Source organism: Diabrotica virgifera, chromosome 3, assembly GCF_917563875.1.
Source record: "Diabrotica virgifera virgifera chromosome 3, PGI_DIABVI_V3a".
NCBI lineage: Eukaryota > Metazoa > Arthropoda > Insecta > Coleoptera > Chrysomelidae > Diabrotica > Diabrotica virgifera.
The window spans coordinates 146539053-146563548 of NC_065445.1; the positions used below are offsets into that span (position 1 = coordinate 146539053).

General features: G+C 32.6%; 1 protein-coding gene across 11 annotated transcripts in view; it reads left to right on the forward strand.

The window, feature by feature from the left end:
* LOC114334083 (protein son of sevenless) overlaps nt 1-24496 on the forward strand; it is a 652420-nt gene that overhangs the window by 39896 nt on the left and 588028 nt on the right. For 6 of the 11 annotated variants that reach the window (XM_050646932.1, XM_050646939.1, XM_050646934.1 and 3 more), the window contains exons 5-7: nt 13462-13640; nt 15531-15691; nt 21469-21777. The exons of 4 other annotated variants lie outside the window; for them this stretch is intronic. In XM_050646932.1, the coding sequence (XP_050502889.1) occupies nt 13462-13640; nt 15531-15691; nt 21469-21777 (649 nt within the window). The remainder of the gene's footprint in view (nt 1-13461; nt 13641-15530; nt 15692-21468; nt 21778-24496) is intronic. One more of the 11 variants, XM_050646942.1, reaches the window with a different exon arrangement.

Sequence of the window (24496 nt, forward strand, 5' to 3'; positions counted from 1 at the left end):
CATTGAGGCGTCTATATAAGTTTTGTTGATTACGTTCGATTCAACCGTTTATTTCATTTTGGCTAGTGCTGCGTGAGTTTCGCATTTTATTTAAAAAAATACGTAATAATTTCATTTAATAATGGTGCATAGATGGTAAGACGAAAAGACTGCGATATTTCTCGACTTATACAGGGTGTTTCATTGTGAAACGGAAATACTTGAATGGTGAATAGAGGTCACTGAGGCGGTTCTAGATATACCACACTTATTGCCTCACCGATTTTGATAACCGAGTTACAGGGTGTTTCATCGATTTTACCCATTTCTTTCTGGACCCACAACTTTACCCCCGTATATTTTTTTGATATTTGGTACACATATTATGTATCATTAACAACACAATCCATCCAACTACTAATCACAAGAAAAATCCAGGTCTGGACTAACAAAAAAATTATAAATTCTTTGTGACCTTGAAACAACACCCTGCACATTGATTTTTTTAAAATCCGTTTGCATATTTGAAAAGAGCACAAAAGACTAAGCTTAATGGTTCGCTTAAATTTTTCGGCCAGACAATTTAATGACTTTAATTTTGAAATCATATTTAAGCTTTTAAGAACTCTTAGATTAAAAGGCAGGTATTATTAACTTTTAATAATAAATTATTAAAGTTAATGAACAAATACTCATTCCAAAAATAATCAGTATTTATTTACTACACTAGAATGATCCATTTACTAATCACAACAAAAATCAAGGTCTGGATTAACAAAAAAAAATATAAAGTAATAGTGACCTTGAAAAAACACCCTGTGTATTGAAATTTTCAAAATCCGTTTGAACATTTGAAAAGAACACAAAAAACTAAGTTTAATGGTTCGTTCCATATTTTGTGCAGACAATTTAATGACTTTAATTTTGAAATTATACCGAAATTTTTGAGAACTTAACAAAAATTTCGATAATTTCAAAAGTAATTTCATAAAATGGTCTGAGCAAAAAATTAAAGCGAGCCATTATATAGTTTTTGGTGCTCTTTTCAAATGTTTAAACGGATTTTGAAAATTATAATATACAGGGTGTTTTTTCAAACTGGGTGTAAACAGTTGTATACAGGGTGAGTGTTACATTATATTTTTTTGTTAATCCGGACTTGGATTTCTCTTGTGATTAGTAAATGGGTCGTTACAATCTAGTAAATGATTACTGATTACGTTTAAAATGAGTATTTGGTCATTAACTTATTATTAAACGTCACTAATACCTGATTTTTAATCTCAGAGTTATAAAAAATTTCAATAGATTTAATTTCAAAATTAAAATTATTAAATTTTCTGTGCAAAAAAATTTAAGCGAAACTGTAAACTCAGTTTTTTGTGCTCTTTTTAAATGTGCAAACCAACTGTTTCAAGGTCACAATTACTTTATGTTTATTGGTTAATCCGGACCTGGATTTTTCTTGTGATTAGTAAATGGGTCGTTCTAATGTAGTAAAAAAGTATTGATTATTTGTAAAATGAATATTTGTTCATTAACTTTAATAATTTATTATTAAAAGTTAATAATACCTGCTTTTTAATCTAAGTTCTTAAAAACTTCATTATAATTTCAAAATTAAAGTCATTAAATTGTCTGGCCGAAAAATTTAAGCAAACCGTTAAACTTAGTTTTTTGTGCTCTTTTCAAATATGTAGTAAACGGATTTTAAAAAGTTCAATATACAGGGTGTTATTTCAAGGTCACAAAGCATTTATAATTTTTTTTAGTCCGGACCTGGATTTTTCTTTTGACTATTAGTTGGATGGTTTGTGTTTTAAATGGGACATATGTGTACCAAATATTAAAAAAATATACAGGCTGGTTCTAAAGTTATGGGTCCAGAAAGAAATGGGCAAAATCGATAAAACACCCTGTAACTCGGTTATAAAAATCGATAAGGCAATAAATGTGGTATATCTAGAACCGCCTCAGTGACCTCTATTCACCATTCAAGTATTTCCGTTTCCCAATGAAACACCCTGTATAAAAATCACGAATTGAATCATCCACATTGTTCAACCGAATTGAATGAAAAATAATTGAAGCGTGTACATGTGTGCTATTAACTTTGATTGAACAATGTAATTGAATCATCCACATTGTTCAACCGAATTGAATGGTGTATTTCCGCCTTGAAGCGTCGATCAGAACTGTTACTAGAAGTAGAGGGGGAAACACGCGATATTAATTTAGACGTGTCTTTCTGTTTTAAAGTTTTATTAACTGTTATTTTTTATTGTTAATTTAGTATTTTTTCAGTTAAAACACGTGTTAAATAATACAACTGTCTGTTTTCTTTGTTTTTAAAGATATTAGGGGACTTAAAAAAAAACAAAATGTTCACAAAACAGGAAACTACAACATGATTTCAATGTTTACTCACCCTTGTAGCTTTTGCAGATGATATAAGGTTTGTCCATGTAACGATCACCGTCCTGTGCAGTACCATAGAACGTATTATTTCGTTCCCATGGAATCCATGGAACGTTAATTATATAGTAACGTAATCGTTACATGACGGTTCTCAGTCGTGTTGGAACAAACCTATTGTTATTTATCAAGAAAACATTAAAATAGAAAACGCAGTCAAATCCATTGAAGAAGGAGACAAACATATTAAAATATGTATTATGTAAAAATTATGTATTTTTACAAGAAAACGAAAAGAAATACCTAATCACATCTTAATAAACAATATCTCCTATCCAGTAGAAAGTTATGTTAAATATTTGGGTATTACTCTGGATAGACAGCTTCTCTGGAAAGAATATATAGACCATATATTTAAAAAAACAGATAGAGGAATAAACCTTCGATTCGTATCACACTTACGTTGGGGAGCAGATCCAAATATTTCTTTGTTGTTATTTAAAAATAATATAAGAGCTATATTCGACTGCGGATCAATATTATACAGTGATGCATCACAGTGCCTTTAAATAAAATAGACAATATCATTAATAAATGTCTTAGATTGTGTATAGGAGCCCTAAGAATTACACCGATAAATAATCTACAAGTTGAATGCTGTGAAATGACAATGGATATAAGACGAAATAAACTTGGCATCAGCCTTTTAGTTAGATTGTATGAAAAAAAGGCAAGTTTAATTTCCAAAATACATCAACTGTTTTTAGCAGACTTCACAGAAAAATACTGGATAAAAAAGAAAAGTCTAAATATAGCAGATTTATATTCAAAAATGACAATATATGATAAACAACTTTATAAATCTGATATAAACCCAAATTATAATATTGACTTTAATGCTATGGAACAAGTTCAGGTATACTTTTTAAGGAACTATAGCAATTTGCCTCTATCTTTAAAAAAATTAATGTTTATCTCCGACAGTTCACAAATGTTCAAAGATTGTTGTATGCTATATACAGATCCATCCAATCCAAAAATATTGAAGGTGTGGGGTGTGCCTATTGGGATAGCAGTAATAAATACAGTAAAATGTTTAAACTAAATTATATCATGAGTATATACACAGCTGAATTAATAGCGATAATGAAAACCCTAAAATATTTATCTAATATAAATCATTCAAAGTTTATCAATTTATAGTGACAGTTGACAGTAAAAAGTAAAATTAGTGCTATAAATCCTAAATCAAAAGTGAATTACATTGAATTATAATGTACAGTGCATTCGTAAAGTGTGGAAACGGTCTATTATCTCATGACTTAATTATTTTCAGAACTAAAGCTCTGACAGGTCGATTTTTATTTTTAAATTATGATTTTTTGACGTCATCGATTTGGGCGTGATGACGTCATCTATGATTTTTTTAAATGGGAATAGGGGTCGTGTGGTAGCTCATTTGAAAGGTGAGTTAATTCTCTATTCAGTAATATAAACATTAACATCATTATTTATACGGGGTGGCCAAAAAAATAATTTTTGAATTAAATTAATTGCCGCAAAAAAAAGCATATATGTAATATTTCGATGGTGAAAGTTCCCAACCTCATGTAAATTTTTTGCTATTTTGTTTTGTTATCCTAAATTAAAGAAAATATGTATTTTTACTGTTTACAAGCTCCTATATCGTTATTTCATTAATTGGCTTATAGATGCTCCTATATGAAATAACGACATAGGAGCTTGTAAACAGTAAAAATACATATTTCTCTTTAATTTAAGGGTAACATAACACAATATCCAAAACTTGACATAGGAGGTTGAGAACTTTCACCATCGTTATTTAACTCAAAATACATTTTACTGCTATCAGAAAAGAGAAAAAAAAAAATGTTATTTGACAAATAAACATTGCTTTTCGTGTAAATGTTCAAACTGCTAAGAGGCAGGTGTGTGGCTGTTTGACATTTAATTTAAGCGAAAAGCAATATGTTGCTTCTGTTTCAATATGACGGATCTTCGCCAGATCAATATAGAACGTTTTTATTAGAATTCAAAGAACTGTATCGTAGTTTTCCGTGTGTATGGAAGAATAAAAGTCGATAGTACAGTGATCGACTTAGAAAAACAAAGGATATCAAAGTCTATTGGCAAAGTTAAAAGAAGTGGTTGCTAATGCAACAAAAGAAACGGTCAAGAAAAATATTGATTTATTAAGAGCAGGATACACAAGGAAATTACATAGCGGCCCTAGAAGTGATATGACAATACCCAGGAACGCCGCCACTAGTGTTCACAAATAAATTCGTTCAGATTCTAAACAAAACTCCAAAGTGTGTGTGCAATTTTTCGTCATTTTTGTTTGAACAGACTGACTCGTCAAACAAAACTGTCGAAACTTTTCAGTTAAACCAGATTCATTTATTCAGTACTGATTTCTTTAATGCATTGTTTTCAATCAAACGGCATCATCAATACAAAATATGATAAGATTTGTAGAGATTAGCTTATTATTAAAAATTGCTTTTTGCTTTCCACGCTGCACTTCAGCCCACATCCATGGTACGTAGCATTAATTTTTTTTAAATGAAATTATTCGAATTTTTCGCTTTGACTCTGTTCGAAATTATTTGCACTTTTTGTACTAATTGCAAATTGGGTTTCGAATTTTAGGAATGGGATTTGTATGTTTATTTTAAAAAAATTGGTTACTTATATTTTGAATTAAAATGTTCTTTACCATAAGCATATTGACATTTTTAGTTAAATATTTTAGTTGACTAAGTATTAAGATCCATGCGTTGCTTCTGTAGCGTTAAAAAGTAAGTGTAAGGCAAATATGAGTAGAGAAACAAGAGTAAATCTAAGTCTTAGCAGAAACTGCGAAATAAATTATAAAAGATAAACTTGCCATGAAAACACCAGCAGACAGCCACTTAAGAAATGATAGAAAGGTGAAATGAGTAGGTTATTTCTCAATTTAACAACCTCAAAAGAAGAACTATCCCATCTTCTTCGAGGAACCGTTCTAGAACTCGCAAGTTTAAAATCCAAAAGATTACTCATCAAAATGTAAATAACACATAAAACATGTTGGTTAATCGCACTACGCAGTACTGCGAGAGGCGTGGAACGGCTCTGTACACACAAAAAAGCAGATCATGATTGTCAGTAAGAGCAAGATTGAAGACGAAATAATCCAACTTAAAGGAAAAAGAAAGTACCGAGTTACAACTATTTGGGATGAGAGCTAGATGAACAATGGGACCTCAGCCTCGATATAAAACGACGCATTGAGTTAGCCAGAAGCGCCAGATGAAAACAGTGTTATGCAATGGAAAACTGGGAACAGAAATTAGAACTGGAGTATTGAGATGCTACGTATTCTCTGCCCTTTTATATGGAGTTAAAGCGTGGACAATTACGAACGCAACTGAAAAATACTTGTCAGCTTTGAGGTGTGGTGTTATCGAAGAATGTGGAAAATATCGTGGACACAACACGTAGCAAACACGGTAACATTAGGAAAGATGAAAAAAGAAAAAGAAATACTCAACACTATGAAGGAAAGAAATATGGTTACTTGGTACTTTTGTCACATACCTACTAATGAAATTGAAAAATATGAGTTAATTCCATTGGTTATAGAAGGGAAAGTGGAAGCGGAAATATTAGAAAGATGAAAAAGAAATACTCATCACTATGAAGAAAAGAAAAATGAGCTACTTTGGACACATACTAAGAAGTGAAAAATATAAGTTGATGCGATTAGTTATATAAGGGAAAGCAAAAGGAAAAAGAGGACCAGAGAGACAACGCACTACTTGGTTGAAAAATTTAAAGCACTGGAATATAAAAACAATAACAGACCTCTTCAGAACCGCTGCGGACAAAGTAAAATGGGCCATAATGATCGCCAATGCCCTCAAAGGATGAAGCACATGTAGAAGAAGAAGAAGAAGAGAAAAAAGCATCAGAACTACTTTCCGACCACAGAAACACTTGACAGAACACTGCCAAGAAAGGTCCGAATTATAATTGCCATAACATTATCTATTGTACAATCGTGGCAGTAAGTTGTTCTTATGTTGTGAAGAAAAGAAGCATCGGTATTCCGTGAATATAGCTTCCTTCCACATACTATACTACGTTCATTCCCAAGGTAAGCTCGAGGTCACAGTGATTGCTGGGTGTGTCGTCACCAATGTCTAGCTATCACGACACGACACACCCACCGATCACTGTGACCTCCAGCTTATTTTGGGAATGAACGTAGTATATTATCAAATTTGATCATTTCAGTGGATACTTCTGACACGTTACGTTATATTTTATTTCACCGGAGAGCAAAAAAGTAATGAAGCAAAGGAAGAAAAAAAAATAAGAAACTCGTATATATAAGGTCGTATGTTGCTTACTAGTATAATGTTTTGGAGCAGGTTTAGAAATTCCTCTTGGTCTAAAAGACGGAGATGTCGGAAAATGTTGCTCCTGCATGATGTAGCGACTGCTTACAGCTGAAAAACTGGCGAAAATGCATTTGACTTTGACAGCTATAATTAAGTGGAGCAGTTCATGTGCACTCTTCTTCTTCACGTGCCATATCAGAATTATCCGACGTTGGCGATCACCATTGCGAAGGCTTCTCGATCCTCTGCAATATGGAATAATTGTCCTGCATTTGGTATCTGAGTCCATTCTCGAATGTTTTTTAACCAAGAAACTTGTTTTCTTCCTACACATCTACGGCCCTCTATTTGGCCTTTAAGGATCAGTTGTAATATTTTATATCGACTTCCCCTCACTATATGTCTCAGATAAGACATTTTTCGATGTTTAACAGTCTTTAGCAGTTCTCTATCTTTGTTGACCCTCCTTAGTACTTCTTCATTAGTTTTCCTTGCTGTCCAAGGTATCTTCAGCATCCGTCTATGGATCCACATTTCCAATGCTTCAGTTTTGTTCATGATCGATACTTTTAGCGTCCACACTTCTGCACTATACAAAAGTACGGACCAAACATAGCACTTAACCATTCTTTGTCTTTATAACTATTCTGTCATAAAAGTAGTTTTAGTCATTGCTATTCTACGTTTTATTTCTATGTCTGGATCTAGTTGGTCCGTTATCACAGTTCCCAAATATTCCATTTTGTGAACTTTCTCAACTTGGACTCCGTTTAATTGAAGCTTTGCATCGAGATGTGAGTCACGAATAGACACTTGATTTTGTTTGAGTTTATTTTAATGCCCATTTCCTCTCCTACCTCGTGAATACGATCAAGGAAAATTTGGAGACCTTCAATATTATCTGACAGAATTACTGTATCGTCTGCATATCTAATCACATTAAGTAGTTCCCCATTGATTTTTATTCCATATGGCTGTCTCTCAAGTGCCTTTTTAAATAACTGGTCCGAGTAAAAATTGAACAATGTTGGCGACAAAATGCACCATTGTCTGACTCTTTGTTGTATGGAGATTTCATCGGTGTAGTTATCTCCAATTTTTACGATAGCAATTTGATTCCAGTACAAAATTTTAATGACACGAATATCCTTGTCATCTATTCCGATCTTTTTCAGTATTTGCATTAATTTTACATGCTGTACTTTATCGAATGCCTTTTCGAAGTCCACAAAACATGCAAATACATCTTTTCTTTGGGCACGACATTTTTGTAATAGGATGTTAAGTGCAAAAGGTGCCTTCCTGGTTCCCATAGCATTTCTAAAACCAAATTGGGTATCTTCGAGATATCTGCATTTGCGTCAATTCCGTTGCGTCATGTGCACAAATGATTGAAAATAAGCCATCTTTCTTTTTTATGGAAATGATACAGAACCTTTATTTCACGTTAAGAATGGAACGTTGGGCTTATGCAGATCAGTGTTGCCAAATTTCTCAGGCACGTGTTGCTACTAGACTGTCGATATACGATTCATTCTAATCAGACGGCGTGGCATCGGCGCGCTTCTATCGTCCATAAGAAATACGTAGCTCTATCTCTGCAAAAGCGGTCTATAGACGATGAGTAAATGTAGTTAGAAGAATAAAGCGTTGTTAACAAAGGTCATCAGGTTAATTTTTGATCCACACATGTAAAAGAAATCAAATTGGATACATAAAGAAAATAGCTGTACCTACATTGAATATACTTACAAAATAAGAGATTATAGAAATATGGCATAAAAGAGAAAATAATAATTATTGTAAGAACCATAGACCCAAATTTTGAAATTTAACTCTTTTAGCATTCATATTTTCAAAAAACAGCCAAACTTACTTTTAGCTTAAGAATACACGTAGTAATATTCGCACTACTTAGTAAATCTCATAGCTTTCATTGTGTTGCAACAAGCTGCTTTTTTTGTTTATTTGCACTTAACATAATTTTCCTGTTTTGTTTATGTGCACATCAATTAAAATTTTTGTAGCATGTTCTATGTATAAAAAAATAAATACATTTCCTGTAACCCGTTTAAACCCGTATAAATAAAAACTTGTTTTGGTAAATATATCACTAACTATTTGTCAATTATACGTTATAAGTCGTCTTCTGCGCAAGCAGTTTACCACTTGCAAAATTCGAGTCTACGGCCAGAGTTGTCATTTGCGCATGTATCAAACATTAAAGATAACAGAGATCATTTAATTTTTTTTTAATGCGAAATAAACTTGCATATCGCGGCGAGATATAGGTACCTAATTGAAGCGATGCACGAGCTGTGGATTGCTTGGCCGTCTCAACAAATGTTATAACCGGTAGGTTTTTCCCACCCCTACTGTAATTCAGGCAAATAATGTATCATGTATCAAAACACCAGTCGTGAAGGCCTATATATGAAAATATATTTATGCTTATATTAATTTGATCCATCTTTAAAAGCACTTTTCCCTCCAAACGAGTTACCTCCAAATCTAGAAATAAATGATCATCAATTTGGTTTAGCGTGCACCAAAAGTAATTCTCTGAATCGACTTCTCGAAGTTGAAAATGTGGCGCCTAATGATTTATCTTCGTGGATTGGTTTACTTCAAATTTTCTTTGAACACTTCAAACAATTAAAGACTTCTTCATCATTACGACAAAGACTTCATCGTCGTAAACGTTTTTGTTGAAATTGTTAATTTGAATTTGAATTGGTCTGATGACTGTTTTGTAAATTTTGCCTTTCAATACTTTTCCGATATTTTTATTTCTCCATATTGTCTAGGCAACCTGCGACTCTGTTTGCTCTATTCATTTGATCCTCCACTTCTGCTTCTAGCTTTCTGAAGCAAGAGAATATGATGCCTAGAGATTTAAACTCCTTCACTTATTCTATTATCTGACCCTCCAGCTCTAATTTCCATCTTAGGGTCGATTTCTCATACCTGCGTTAATCTATGGTTCAATTGACTGAGGTTCATCCTTGAACTTCGGTCTTGTTTTAAAATGCAATTCTCATGGTCAGTTCACGTTCTACAGCTTACGAGAAATGTCAATAGATGTCAAAAGGTAAAAAACTGTCGCCTTTTTATATGCTGTTTCTGAATAAAGTTAAATTTAAGTATTTAAAGTTAAACAGTCATTTTAATAATTATAAATAAATATAATAAAAACAAAAATAATGTTATCGTTAATCGTTATGCTTAATACACTGCGCGTCATTAAAAAGAGGTCACCTACAGTTTTTGGCATTTTTTAATTTTTACGAATCCTACAAGAAATTGATTGTCATTAGATGTTTGTGTAATGTTTACGAATATGTTCTAAAGCAGTATGCAATCATTTCTTTAATAACAAAAAAACTTCTCATAAAATGATGATTTTATTGGACAATTAATATAATTAACATTGTACATTTTTTCTCTTTTCTTTATAAAAATTACAATTAAATCGTGATTATTAATACCCTGTATTACCACCTGTATTGTAAATTACACTCCTCATTCGACTTGGCATTGAAATGATCAAATTCTGGATGTTGTCTTGAGGAAAAACTTCCCATTCTTCCATGAGCGCCAACCGAAGCTGCTCACGATTTATTGGAGCACTTTCTTACTCTTCATTTGAGTTGATCCCAAACATGTTCAATCGGGTTCAAATCTGGACTTTGAGCCAGCCAATTCATTTTTGGCACACCGACGGTTTCCAGGTACATATTGCGTTACCATCCTGGCTACGCGTGGCCGCGCGTTGTCTAGCATTAAAATAAAGTTTTCGCCCACAAACCCAGCAAAAGGCATTACATGCTCGTCTAGAATTTCGGTAATGTATCAGTGAACATTCAATGCTCTTCTATCAATAAATACGAGATCAGTACGGCCTTCGAATGAAATGTCTGCCCAAAACATTACTGAACCTCCTCCAAAAGCAACACGTGCTCGTCGAACACAAGCAGCATATCGTTCCACACGTCTTCTGTATGTTTTGATGCGACCATCTGAGCCATAAAGAACCATTCCGGACTCATCACTAAACAAAATATTTTTCCAATCTTCTATCGTCCAATGCTCGTGGTCTCTAGCAAACTGTAGTCGGCGTTGTCGATGTGCTGATGTTAACAAAAGTCCTGTTGCTGGACAGCGTACCCTTAGACCAAATTCCCTCAACTTTCTTCTCGCGGTAGAAGTGCTTAATGATCACCCTTGAGCATTTTTAAAACGGTTTTGTATTGATCTAGCTGTAAAGAACCGATTTTGCAAAGTAATGCGTTGTAAAGAACGGTCTTCTCTGGCCGTCGTGATTTTTCTCGGGCCTGATTCTGGTTGTCGTTCGTGAGATCCAGTCTCTACGAATCGTTGGTAAGTTTTTTGGACCATACAACGACTGACTCGAAGCTGTCTGGCTACTTCTCTTTGACTCATTCCATTATCAATCAAAGTAACAATTTGAACAGATCTAGCAAATCTCTCAGCCATAATTTTAAATTTAAAAATTGCACAAGCTCACTCTTTGAACAACTGTACACTAGTGAACAATTTTTTGAAAAACAGAATAGCCATATTCCAAGAAAAATAAGTTACAAACGACACGTTCATTATCCGAAGTTGTAAAACTGATATCAATTCTGTAAACTTATTACCCTTAATTGACCTGTTGGCACCGTTTGGCGATCCCTAAAAGACGCTCAAAGTGTTTCTGTATTGTGGGAGTTTAGTTACAATAGAATAAATTGTATAAACTTAGAGTTATTGAAAACTTCTTCTAAAATTCTAGGTGGCCTCTTTTTCATGACGCGCAGTGTATAATATAAAAGGTTAACAGCGTTTAATGTCAAGCTGCAATAAGACAACGCATGCGTAATCATTGAAATAATCTGAACGCCCGAATTTCAGCGTTCAAGCTAAACGTAGTTTACTTGCCATCGCGCATCGGTTGAACGTGAATTGAGAAAGACGATTTTGAATTTAAACTGACGTTCACTAGAAGTTCAGGTTAAACTGGAGTTGAACTCGATATGAGAAATCGACCCTTACGGCCGGTTTCACAAAGTAAAGTTAACTTGTGGTTAAGAGATAACCAGAGGTTACCCCAAAATATGCGTTTTAGTTTCAGGTCAACGGCGAAGTATGGTTAACTCACAGAATTTTTAACCAGAGGTTGGAGTGGGTTACCCTTATGGGTATACCCAGAAGGGTAACAATTATGAAACTGAAACGCATATTTTGGGGTAATTTTGAGGTTATCTCTTAACCACAAGTTAACTTTACTTTGTGAAACCGGCCGTTAGTGGATTTACTGTTATAACCATGCATTTGTCGTTTTTTGGGAAATTATTATGTTAAATTTTCTGATGGTTATATTAAGTTAAGGCAGCGTACGTTGTAAATCATCTTACTTTTAGATATTAGTACATAGCAGATTATTTGAAGGCGTTGGAACATTGGACAAAGCTACATTGGAACCGTATTTCTCCGATCCGATCCGACGTCAACCGACGTCGGATTAAAAAATAAACCCATGGTATTAAATGGCGGCGCCTACATTGGATCCGTTTTTCTCCCAGCCGATTATCCGATATCGACCAACGCGACGTCGAACTGCTTCTCTGCTGTAGCTTCTCCTATCAATCGCCCGATATCGGGCGATCTACGGATCCAATGTAGGTGCCGCCATTTAATACCATGATTTTGTTTTCAAACCGACGTCGGATCGGAGAAATACGGATCCAATGTAGGTGCGGCCTAAGTTGTTTTTCTCCCATTTGGTATCCTCTTTCAGTTCTTACTTTTTTTTATTATTTCATCCATGATCAGATTGAGCAATAGAGGACTCGGGGAATCTCCATTGCTAGCTTCAATTGGATCAGTTAGTTCCTCTTCTACTTTTACTTTTGTGTTATTCTGGTAGATATTTTCAATCGTTTTAATTATTCCTAGAGGTATAATTAAAATATAATTATATAATTATAATTATATAACAACGAAATAAACGCTCATCAAATTCACCTCACACACTAATAAGGCAATTAAGCACGGATGAAATAATTTTCGTAAATATTACATCTGGCGGCGAAAATACAGTTATTGCCAAATGTATTATTTGTTTACCATTTAAAACAAAATATTTAAAATCCCATACGTTCATAATTACTTATAACAGCAACAACTTTTTGCACACTACTAAAATCTATCAGAAATTATCCTGTTTTTGATTCTTATTTTGTGAGTTAAAACAAATACTTTTTTGTGTGGTGATTTAAAACTTGCCGTTTCGACCTACTCTCTGTATTTTTATCACAACATGACAACACTGCACTCAAGCCGAGCGACAAATATTTTCCTGGCTTTACTGAATTTTATTGCATCGCACGTGGTGATCGCGATTTTTTGCTAATTTGGAAAATAATTGGAAAATAAACGCCTTTATGTTATCATATTTGATGTCTACGCCATTGTTGCCATATCTCAAAACTGTAATAGCAGTCCTCGTAGATTATATTTTGAAGTCCTCTATGTAATTAAACAACCAAAAGCTCTGCATAGTTACTATCTCCTGCACAGTACTGTCTTCCTTCCATGTAGAATGCATAAATATGCCCAAATTTTAGGTGATATCTATGTTTTCTGTGATTTTTAGGCTCTTATGGATATGTTTTATCAAGATGAAGGAGGAGGTTGTAGTAATTTAAACGAAACACCAGTGATGCTGTCAACAGCGCCTAGGACCAGTCTTACTTATGAAGAAACTGTCAGAGAACTCATCGCTTCTGAAAAAGCTTATCTGAAGGAATTGCACATGTTGATAAAAGTATTTAGGTACATTTTATATTTGAATTTATAGGGCAGTCAATGAGGGTATTTGGCTCCGAATTCCATCATACTACATCGATTTACTTGATATTTTCACAGTAAGTAGGGAATAGCTCAATAAACAAAGTCTACCCTATGCCGATGTGCGCTTTTATCTTGGGGGTGGTTCTCACCCCTTCTCGGGAGTGAAATTTTTTTTGGAGAAACTAGCCACGGAAGAGGCTAGAGAATAATTCTAAGCAAAAACTGTTCCATAAATATTTTTTGAAAACTCAATACTTTTTGAGTTATTCGTGGTTGAAAATTGGTCATTTTCATTGAAAAATGATATTAATCCCTTTCGGACGGATTTTTGCGAATAACTTAAAAACTATGCATCTAACAAAAAAAACTATATTTGTAGCTTATAAAAAAATCAAAGAGATTCATTCCTTCATAAATCTTCTAGTTATAATATAAAAAGAGGTATGGTAGGTGAGAAGAGTTTGTTGTTTGGTGCATGCTCAAATCGGTGTATTCAACTTGAAATAACAGAGAAACGGTTGATTTTAGGTTCATAATGGTACTAATAACTTTTGTAGTGCTTGAAAAAGCCATTAAAATGAGCACTATTAAATGTCCATTACATTCAAACTAAGCGAGATATGCTGTAAAATAATTGATGACTAATGTTTTTTAAGAAGAAATGAGAAGTATATTTAACCCCTCATCCATCAGAATTTAAATACATCGTTTCCCTTCTAAATTACTTTTTATTATAGTGTTATTTCTATGTTCAAAAAGTTGGACTGGTTTAAAATGAATGATTTTTGAAAAAAGTAAGATCAAATTATAGAGCGCATTTTTAAATTTTCTTAAAAATCTTCATTTTTCTCCATGTAACTCGAAAATGATAAGAGATACGAAAAAAAGATATAACACAAAAATGTAGAGTTTTTAAGGTAAAAATTTCGTTTTTATTTTTCATTACTGTATCTGTTATCATTTTCAAGTTACAGGGAAAAAGGAAGATTTTTAAGAAAATTTAAAAATGCGCTCTATAATTTAATCTTATTTTTTTTTTCAAAAACCATTCATTTTAAACTCGTCCAACTTTTTGAACATAGAAATAACACTATAATAAAAGGTATTGTAGACGGAAAATGATGCATTAACATTCTGGCGGATGGGGGTTAAAATTGTTTCTCATTTTTTCTTAAAATACATTAGTTATCAATTTTGTTTGCAAGATATATCACTTAGTTTGTACGTAATTTACCTTTAATATTGCTCATTTTGAAGGTCTTTTCAAGCACTACAAACGGTATTGGTCGCATTACACACATAACTCGACCGTTTCTCTGTTATTTCAAGTTGAATACACCAATTTGAGCATGTAGCAAAAAAACAAACTCTGTTCACCTACCATATCTCTTTTTGTATTATAACTAGAAGATTTATGAAGGCAAGTGTGTCTTTGTTTTTTATAACCTACAAAAATGTTTTATACAGTTTTTTAGTTAGATGCATATTTTTTAAGGTATTGGAAAAAAAACCGTTCGAAAAGGTGTTATGTTTCAATGAAAATGGCCAATTTTCAACCACGAAAAACTCAAAAAGTATTGAGTTTTCAAAAAAAAATTATAGAACAGTTTTTGCTTAGAATTAGGTTCTCTAGCGAATTCCGTGGTTATCTTAACAAAAAATTTTCCACCCCTGAGAAGGGGAACCACCCCCAAGATAAAAGCACACATCGGCATAGGGTAGACTTTGAATTAGGAGATAAGTAGAGACTATTCCCAAATTTTCATTAAAATCCATGCAGTAGGATAGAATTCGGAGGTAATATTCTATTCTTGCTCCCATTGACTGGCGTATTAGTTTTAAATGAAGTTATTAACGTTGTACACATTACAGAGAGGAAATTATTAAATTGAATCCAGGTCCACAGGATATAGAGAAGATATTTTCAAATATTATGGATATCTATGAATTGACTTACACGCTATCGGGTAGTTTAGAAGATGTTAGGGAGATGGCCCAAGAGAAGATGCCTTATATTGGTAGCTGTTTTGAAGGTTAGTAAGAAGTTAAATGATTATTTGAAATTACTGATTATTTCCAAAAAATACGAAAATTGAAGGAAAGACCATCTTCTAATCGCTGTACTCTTTCAACTTTGGCTGCTGATTTCTTAATTCATCCAGGCGACCGAACCATTTATTGAATACGGACCATATTCCTTTAGTCATGTTGAGGCCTTGGGCAACACAGTGGGCTAGAGAGACGTTTTGCAGAACACTAAAAAGATTCTGCTGAACTTCTGTGGTCACACCGGATCTAGAACTTTTTATATCTGCGTTATTTGACATAAATTCGTTAAAACTTGGCCCTCGGTCATCTTTGATCTCATATTGGAGGATTTGTGCTTCTTTCCTTTCATTTGAGCCAACGTATGGTGCAAGACGATTTACAATTTACGTGAACAACTTTAGGTTTACCATTTTTTGGCAACTTGTTAATTCGGTATGTTGTGTCATTTATTCTCTTTTTAATTTCATATGACCTTCCCATTTTCTTTGCAGTTTAGGAGACAAGCCTCGACGACGTAGTGGATTATGAAACCAGACAAAATCACCTACTTTAAATCTGTCATTCTCGTATCGAAAATCATATTGATATTTCATTGTCACTGGCTATCTGGATCTGTTATCGGGTACGCTCATGAATGTTGTTTATTCTTAACTTTAGGCGGTCGACATATTATTCGCTTGCAACATGTTCTTCGAAAGATCTGCAGCCAAACTCTAGTAGCAGGGCAAACGAACTTCACGACCCAATGTCAGGCAGAGTGTGCTAATCCCAATCTTATGTTCAGTTGTTTACCCATCGTTCGGTTTCTCCTCTCGACCATACTATCTGATTGAGGATGCACGGGTGTCGTTCTAGTCATGGCCCGGAATCTTATATGGGAAAATTGGGGAATTTTCCCCACCACTTCCACACCGATCAGCTAAATAAAGAGAAATGACAGCCTATCTCGCTCACGAAGACTTTAACCAATCATTTATGTTAACACCATACCTGAATGTCACAAATAAAATAATCAAACGAGGCTTAACTCGGCAAAATGTCAATTCTGTCAAAAGTAATGACAGTAGAGTTAGAGTTAGTGCAAGCAAATAATTTTCTATTATAAAAATAAAATGAAAATTTTATTTTTAATTCAGTTGCAATGCGAAGGCAAAACAATCTTACTTTTCAATTAGAATACGGAGCGCAGTCCAGTCCTCTGAATCGCGATTTTCGGTTCTTATTGGAGCCTCATCGGAGAGAACGTAGGCTTGTTCTCCATACTCCAATTGACCAGCAAGAGCTTTTCCCACCCATTGCAACTGAAGTGAAAATATTAGGTGACTAGCGTCATCTGGCAATTAAAAGTTGAAGTTTTCGATCCTAATAGCATTATTAATGATATTTAAAAAATATTAAAATATTACTAAAAGATTTTTAAATTGAAAACTTATTGGTCCATTTCCTTGGTAACACCTCCAAGGCTTCTAAAATTTGCAAGCCAAATGGATGCTGAAGCGAAGAAGACAAGAGGGAATTCAAAAAACTTACAACTCACGACCCCGTCTGTTCAGCTGGTAAATTCCAACAGAAAAGGGACCTAGTTACTCAAAGGAGTAAAGACCAATATAAAAATAAAATAAAAATTTTATTTTTAATTCAGTTGCAATGCGAAGGCAAAACAATCTTACTTTTCAATTAGAATACGGAGCGCAGTCCAGTCCTCTAAATCGCGATTTTCGGCTCTTATTGGAGCCTCATCGGAGAGAACGTAGGCTTGTTCTCCATACTCCAATTGACCAGCACCGAGAGCTTTTCCCACCCATTGCAACTGTAGTGAAAATATTATTTGACCAGCGTCATCTGGCAATTAAAAGATGAAGTTTTCGTTCCTAATAGAATTATTAATAATATTTAAAAAATATTAAAATATTACTAAAAGATTTTTAAATTGAAAACTTATTGGTCCATTTCGTTGGTAACACCTCCAAGGCTTCTAAAATTTGCCAGCCAAATGGATGCTGAAGCCAAGAAGACAAGAGGGAATTCAAAAAACTTACAATTCACGACCCCGTCTGTTCAGTTGGTAAATTCCAACAGAAAATGGACCTAGTTACTCGAAGGAGTAAAGACCGATATAAAAATAAAATAAAAATATTGTGCCGTTTTTTACAATTGCGTTATTTATTGTACAAATATTTTTTTTATATTTTAAAGCTTTAAAATGAAGATCTTTCAATTCCAAACATAAAAAAAAATTGTAAGGCCGGATTAACGAATTTGTTGCTTAGATATTATAAATTGTTTATCCCAAGAGGTCAAATGTCGAAGGCTATAACTTTTTAAAAATAAATCGTAGAAAGTTGGTGAAACATCCAATCTCCTTCTAAAGAGTTATATTTTCATATTCTGATGTAAATAAATGCGTAAAACATTTTTAAACTTCTAATTTTTGGGTTTGAAAATAAGGGGGCAAATTTCGTCATAAACATTTAGAGCTGAAGCGGCCCTGTACATCCTATAAGTTTTTAACTTACAGATTATTGTTGCTAACAACGAAACGAAGATTTATAAAAAAATAAAAAATTTCTACGACCAACTGAAGCCGAGCTAAATGTTGGGCTTGAAAATAAGGGGGCAATTTTCGTTATAAACATTTAGAGCTGAACCGGCCCTGTACATCCTATGAGTTTCTAACTTACAGATTATTGTTGCTGACGACGAAACGAAGATTTATAAAAAAATAAAAATTTTCTACAACCAACTGAAGCCGAGATAATTGTTTCTTTTTTCTTAAATCGTAGTGCCTTTATTTACAACAATTAAGAAATTATTTTACAGTCATTGACTAAAGAAAGACTTGTATTATCTTAAATTAAAAATAATTATAAAATATAGTTACATTTAATTATTAAAAATTATTTTTAAAATCGGTGCTTTTGCGAGCGTCCGAATTTTGCAAATCGCCCGGCTCGCTTCAAATCCGCGCGCTCGGAAAATGTTTACGTAACTTGTATTAAATTTTGACCGAAAACAATTTAATAATAATACCATTATAATATACAGTCTATTTACCACTGTATTTGTTTTTCTTGTTAAACTTTTATATGTGAAATCTCATTTCTGAAGAAATAATATTACAAAAATGATACATATATATGAAATATATACCTATATTTTTAATTTTTTCATTGTTATATAAATATAATAATAATAATGTTACTTCTTATTATACAATATAAAACTTTTTCTTCTTGTAGTGACTATCCGTTTTGGATGTTGACGACCATCATGGCAATCTGTACTTGCACACTAAATCGGTACTGCTGCTCTAAAAAGATTTGTAGTTGTTGTGTTGAACGACGTACGTAAATTTTCTAGCAAGGTAATCCTTCGCCTTCCTGGTTCTCAGTTTCCAAATGGGGTTTGCCAAATTGCCATGATGGTCGCCAACATCCAAAACGGATAGTCACTACAAGAAGAAAAAGTTTTATATTGTATAATAAGAAGTAACATTATTATTATTATATTTATATAACAATGCAAAAATTAAAAATATAGTTATATGTATCATTTTTGTAATATTATTTCTTCAGAAATGAGATTTCACATATAAAAGTTTATCAAGAAAAACAAATACAGTGGTAAATACACTGTATATTATAATGGTAATATTATTAAATTCTTTTCGGTCAAAATTTAATACAAGTTACGTAAAAATTTTCCGAGCGCGCGGATTTGAAGCGAGCCGGGCGATTTGCAAAATTCGGCCGCTCGCAAAAGCACCGATTTTAAAAATAATTTTTAATAATTAAATGTAATTATAGTTTATAATAATTTTTATTTTAAGATAATATAAGTCTTTCTTTAGTCAATGACTGTAAAATAATTTCTTAATTGTTATAAATAAAGGCACTACGATTTAAGAAAAAATAAATAATTATCTCTGCTTCAGTTGGTTGTAAATTTTTTATTTTTTTATAAATCTTCTTTTCGTCTTTAGCAACAATAATCTGTAAGTTAAAAACTCATAGGATGTACAGGGCCGCTTCAGCTCTAAATGTTTATAACGAAATTTGCCCCCTTATTTTCAAACCCAACATTTAGCTCGGCTTCAGCTGGTCGTAGAAATTTTTTATTTTTTTTTATAAATCTTCGTTTCCTGTTCAGCAACAATAATCTGTAAGTTAAAAACTCATAGGATGTACTGGGCCGCTTCAGCTCTAAATGTTAATAACGAAATTTGCCCCCTTATTTTCAAACCCAAAAATTAGAGGTTTAAAAATGTTTTACGCATTTATTTACATCAGAATATGAAAATATAACTCTTTAGAAGGAGATTGGATGTTACAACAACTCTCTACGATTTTTCTTCAAAAAGTTATAGCCTTCGACATTTGACCTCTTGGGATAAACAATTTATAATATCTAAGCAACAAATTCGTTAATCCGGCCTTGCAATTCTTTTATGTATGGAATTGAAAGTTCTTCATTTTAAAGCTTTAAAAAATAAAAAAAAATTATTTGTACAATAAATAATGCAGTTGTAAAAAACGGCCATTTTGGACCTTTCGCATGCTGTTTTGCAATAACCAATAAACGAAATTAAACTTACCATAGCTCAAATTTTAGGTTTTTTAATTTACTACAACTTTCTATCAAAAAGTTTGTCTCTAAAATCAATATCCTAAGCTGCAAAATTAAAAATCTTTAAAAATTGCAAATTTAAGAAATGAAAATCGCGATTAAAAAAAAAGCTCACAATATTTTTGGTCACATTTTAGTAGAAGTTATTCCTGCCTTCGTCCTTTACAACACCTGATAGGTTTCAAAAATTCCTGAATTATATCACGTTTTTTCACCCACAGCCTGGGGTAATAACTGTTTTATCTGAAACAACAAATAAATACACGTACCTATATTTAGAAAAACATTGTCTAACTTTTTTATATCCCTTTTCCTTACTAACTTTGACAGCAAAAATAATATATTTTGTAACTTGAGAATTCCGAATAATTTATGAGTATTACTTAAATATTATGTAAATAAAATACTTTAACAAGCTTAGTTCTGGTATTTTATTTTAATAATATAGGTGAGATTATTTCCTGTAAAATAAGAAGATATTTTAATTAGTAACGAAATTGCCCGCAAGAGGCGCTAAACGGATAAAATTAGTGCTTGTCCATTTGAATTTCCCGCCAAATGGTGATTAGTTAACACATCGAACGCAAATGGCGTAAGGAACCAAATTTTTACAGTGAGTCGCCTATCTATCCGGTAATACTATATTATTTATCTATGGTTCTAGTCTTATTGCCACGAATCTATTTACAACCGTTTTGGAAGAGGGTTGAGTCAATAGTTTCGCCCTTGGTCGGAGTGGATCTCCAAGGAACTATTTGGTGTGACTGAAGAATTCTTTAACAAGCACCTGTGCAACGGTAACAGCTTCTTAATTTGTGATCGCATAGGTCTCGGCACATTTTGTAAAAAAAAAACAAGGCTATCAGTACTTATTTATTTCCATCATCCGTTTCTGGAAATTGACCTGCAATGCAGATTGCTACTCTTTCCATAGGGCTACCAACATTATACTGTTTTATGGGTGCTCTCATTTTCCCAACTGAACCGGAAACATGAACTGGTTACACGCAGTTCACATTTCCGGCACCATCTTACATCATATTTACAGTTCACTCAATAGAACCGTTCTCGAACCTTTTGCAGGTCTTCGTAATACCAAAGTGTTCACATGATAAAAATATAATTTTCTTTGCAGAACTTGCAGAAGCAGCAGAATTTGATGTATACATCAAATACGCTAGAGACGTCACATCACCGAGTTGTAGAGAAACTTTGAACACTTTGTTGACTAGGCCCGAAGTTCAAAGCTCACTCAACACTGCAGGGCAAGGGATGCCGCTCGCTCTTCGTTACTACTTACCAGCATTGCTCATGGGACCTATATGGCATTGTTTTTCGTATTTGGATTATATAACGATATTAAAGGGTTTGACGCCTTCCACCGAGGATAGAGAGACTTTGGCACAAGTCGAAGGATTGTTGAAGCCATTACAAATTACGTTAGGTAATATTTATATTGTTACGTTTTTATTGCTGATTTATTTTTAGACACCATTTTTAAATAATAATAGTTACTTTTATGTTGTTTTATTTACAAACACTTCAATTAATAATAAACAATTAATATTTAATTTATTAAAAAACACTACAACCTCTAAAGGTCGATTCGCATTTTACGAAACATCAAAGTCCCGTCACGGACCGGCAACGTCCCGTCAAAATATTCTGCAGTGTAATTTAAGCCAGGATGTTCTCATAGGTCGGCACCGTCACGGAACGTCCTGGCTTAAAATACACTACAGAATATTTTGACGGGACGTTGATATTACATATAGTGGGAATCGACCTTAATTTATTTATACATACAGGGTGAGTCATGAGGAACTGTACATACTCCTACCTCGTATAGAGGCTCGTATGGGGAATAACAAATGGCCGTTAAAAAGTGTCTGCTCCCCTTGTTTAATAATATACAGGGCGAGTTTCGCATTTTGACAGAAATTTATATTCGTCATAATTTTTGAACGGTCAGATCGATGTGTCTCTTATTTTGGTCAATCGTTACACTATTACCACCTAATGAACTGATTTATTCAAACTAGAAAAAAATCAGGTCCGGCTTTAAAAAATTAGTTCGTTTGGGTCTTCACCCTGTATACGCTTTTTGAAAACTCTAATATGAATTTTACAAATTAGACAAATAGGCAATTAAAATGGCATATTTATTTTTTCCCCACACGATTACTTAATTTTTTATTGAAAAATCTAATTTGACTATGAATTAAAAGTTTGGTAAAGTAAACCATAGATTTAAAAAAATTAACTTTTATCACAAAAATTAATTTTTTTTAACAAATATTTGATTTATGTTACCACCCAATCAACTGATTTATTCAAACTAGAAAAAAATCAGGTCCGGCTTTAAAAAATTAGTTCGTTTGGGTCTTAGAAAAAATTTCACCCTTTATACGCTTTTTGAAAACTCTAATATGAATTTTACAAATTAGACAAATAGGCAATTAAAATGGCATATTAATTTTTTTACCCACATGATTACTTAATTTTTTATAAAAAAAATCAAATTTGACTATGAATAATAATTAAAAGTTTGGTAAAGTGAACCATAGATTTAAAAAAAATTACTTTTATACAAAAATTAATTTTTTTTGAACAAATATTTAATTTATGTTACCACCCAATCAACTGATTTATTCAAACTAGAAAAAATCAGGCCCGGATTTAAAAAATTATTTCGTTTTGGTCTTAGAAAAAATTTCACCCTGTATATGCTTTTTGAAAACTCTAATAAGAATTTTAAAAATTACTCAAATAGCCAATTAAAATGGCATATTTATTTTTTTCCCCACACGATTACTTAATTTTTAATTAAAAAATCAAATTTGTCGAAATCGGAATTTTAACCTAAAAATGAAAAAAAAAAAAATGAAATCACGGTTTAACTCTCTACAACGTTCCATTTAAAATTTTTTTTCTGAAATTTTTACAGCACATATTTCTTTGTGAAGACTATGACAATTGTTGTAGACTTTCAGTCTTCTTTTCGTAAAAGTTATGAATTTTTAAAAATAAAAGGTGCAGCTTCGTGAATTGCAAAGTTAAATCGCAAAAATTAAGTGAAAAAATTTAAAATTTATCTATTTGATCACGTCTATGTTAAACTAGAGTCCAAAGAGAAGTGTTATGGGGAGTTTTAGATCTAGACGTGTTATAAAAAAATGGCGAAACTTTTAATTTTAAGAAAAACATTGTTTAATTTTTTTATTTTTATGGTAACATTGCAATTTTGACAAATTTGATTTTTTAATAAAAAATTAAGTAATCGTGTGGGGAAAAAATAAATATGCCATTTTAATTGCCTATTTGTCTAATTTGTAAAATTCAGATTAGAGTTTTCAAAAAGCGTATACAGGGTGAAATTTTTTCTAAGACCCAAACCAACTAATTTTTTAAAGCCGGACCTGATTTTTTTCTAGTTTGAATAAATCAGTTGATTAGGCGGTATTCTTTTTCTCATGATTTTTTGTCACAGTTTTTCGATTTCTTTCTAACGCATTAAATTGTATGTGACAGAAAAAAGGCACGTCCGTGATTACAGACATTTACAATATTTATTCTAGTTATTCTAGTTGTCGATAGATGGCGCCATAATAAAAAAAATATTTTTTTTTTAATTAGATAATAATATTACAAATATAATCTGTATAATTTATAAGACTATACAAATCAAAGAAAATACCATTTTATAAATTCAAGAAACACATTTGATTTGTTTTTATTCCAAATTGAAAATAAAATGTGACAACTGTCAGATTTAACTAAAATGTCATGTTAGAATAAATGTCATAAATGTGTATTATCACGGACTTACCCTTTTTCCTATCATTTGTTACGCACTGAAAAATGCTCATGAAAAAGGCAATAATAGTGTAACGATTGACCAAAATAAGAGACATATCGATCTGAACGTTCAAAAATTATGACAAATTGTCAAAATGCGAAACTCTCATTGTATATTATTAAACAATGGGAGCAGACACTTTTTAATGGTCATTTGTTATTCCCCATAGGGGCCTCTATACGAGGTAGGAGTATGTACAGTTCCTCATAATTCAGCCTGTATTAAGAAAACTTAAACACAATAATTTATTTAATTACAATTTATAAAACGCGCCCGTTTTATCTCAAAATTTAATACACCACAA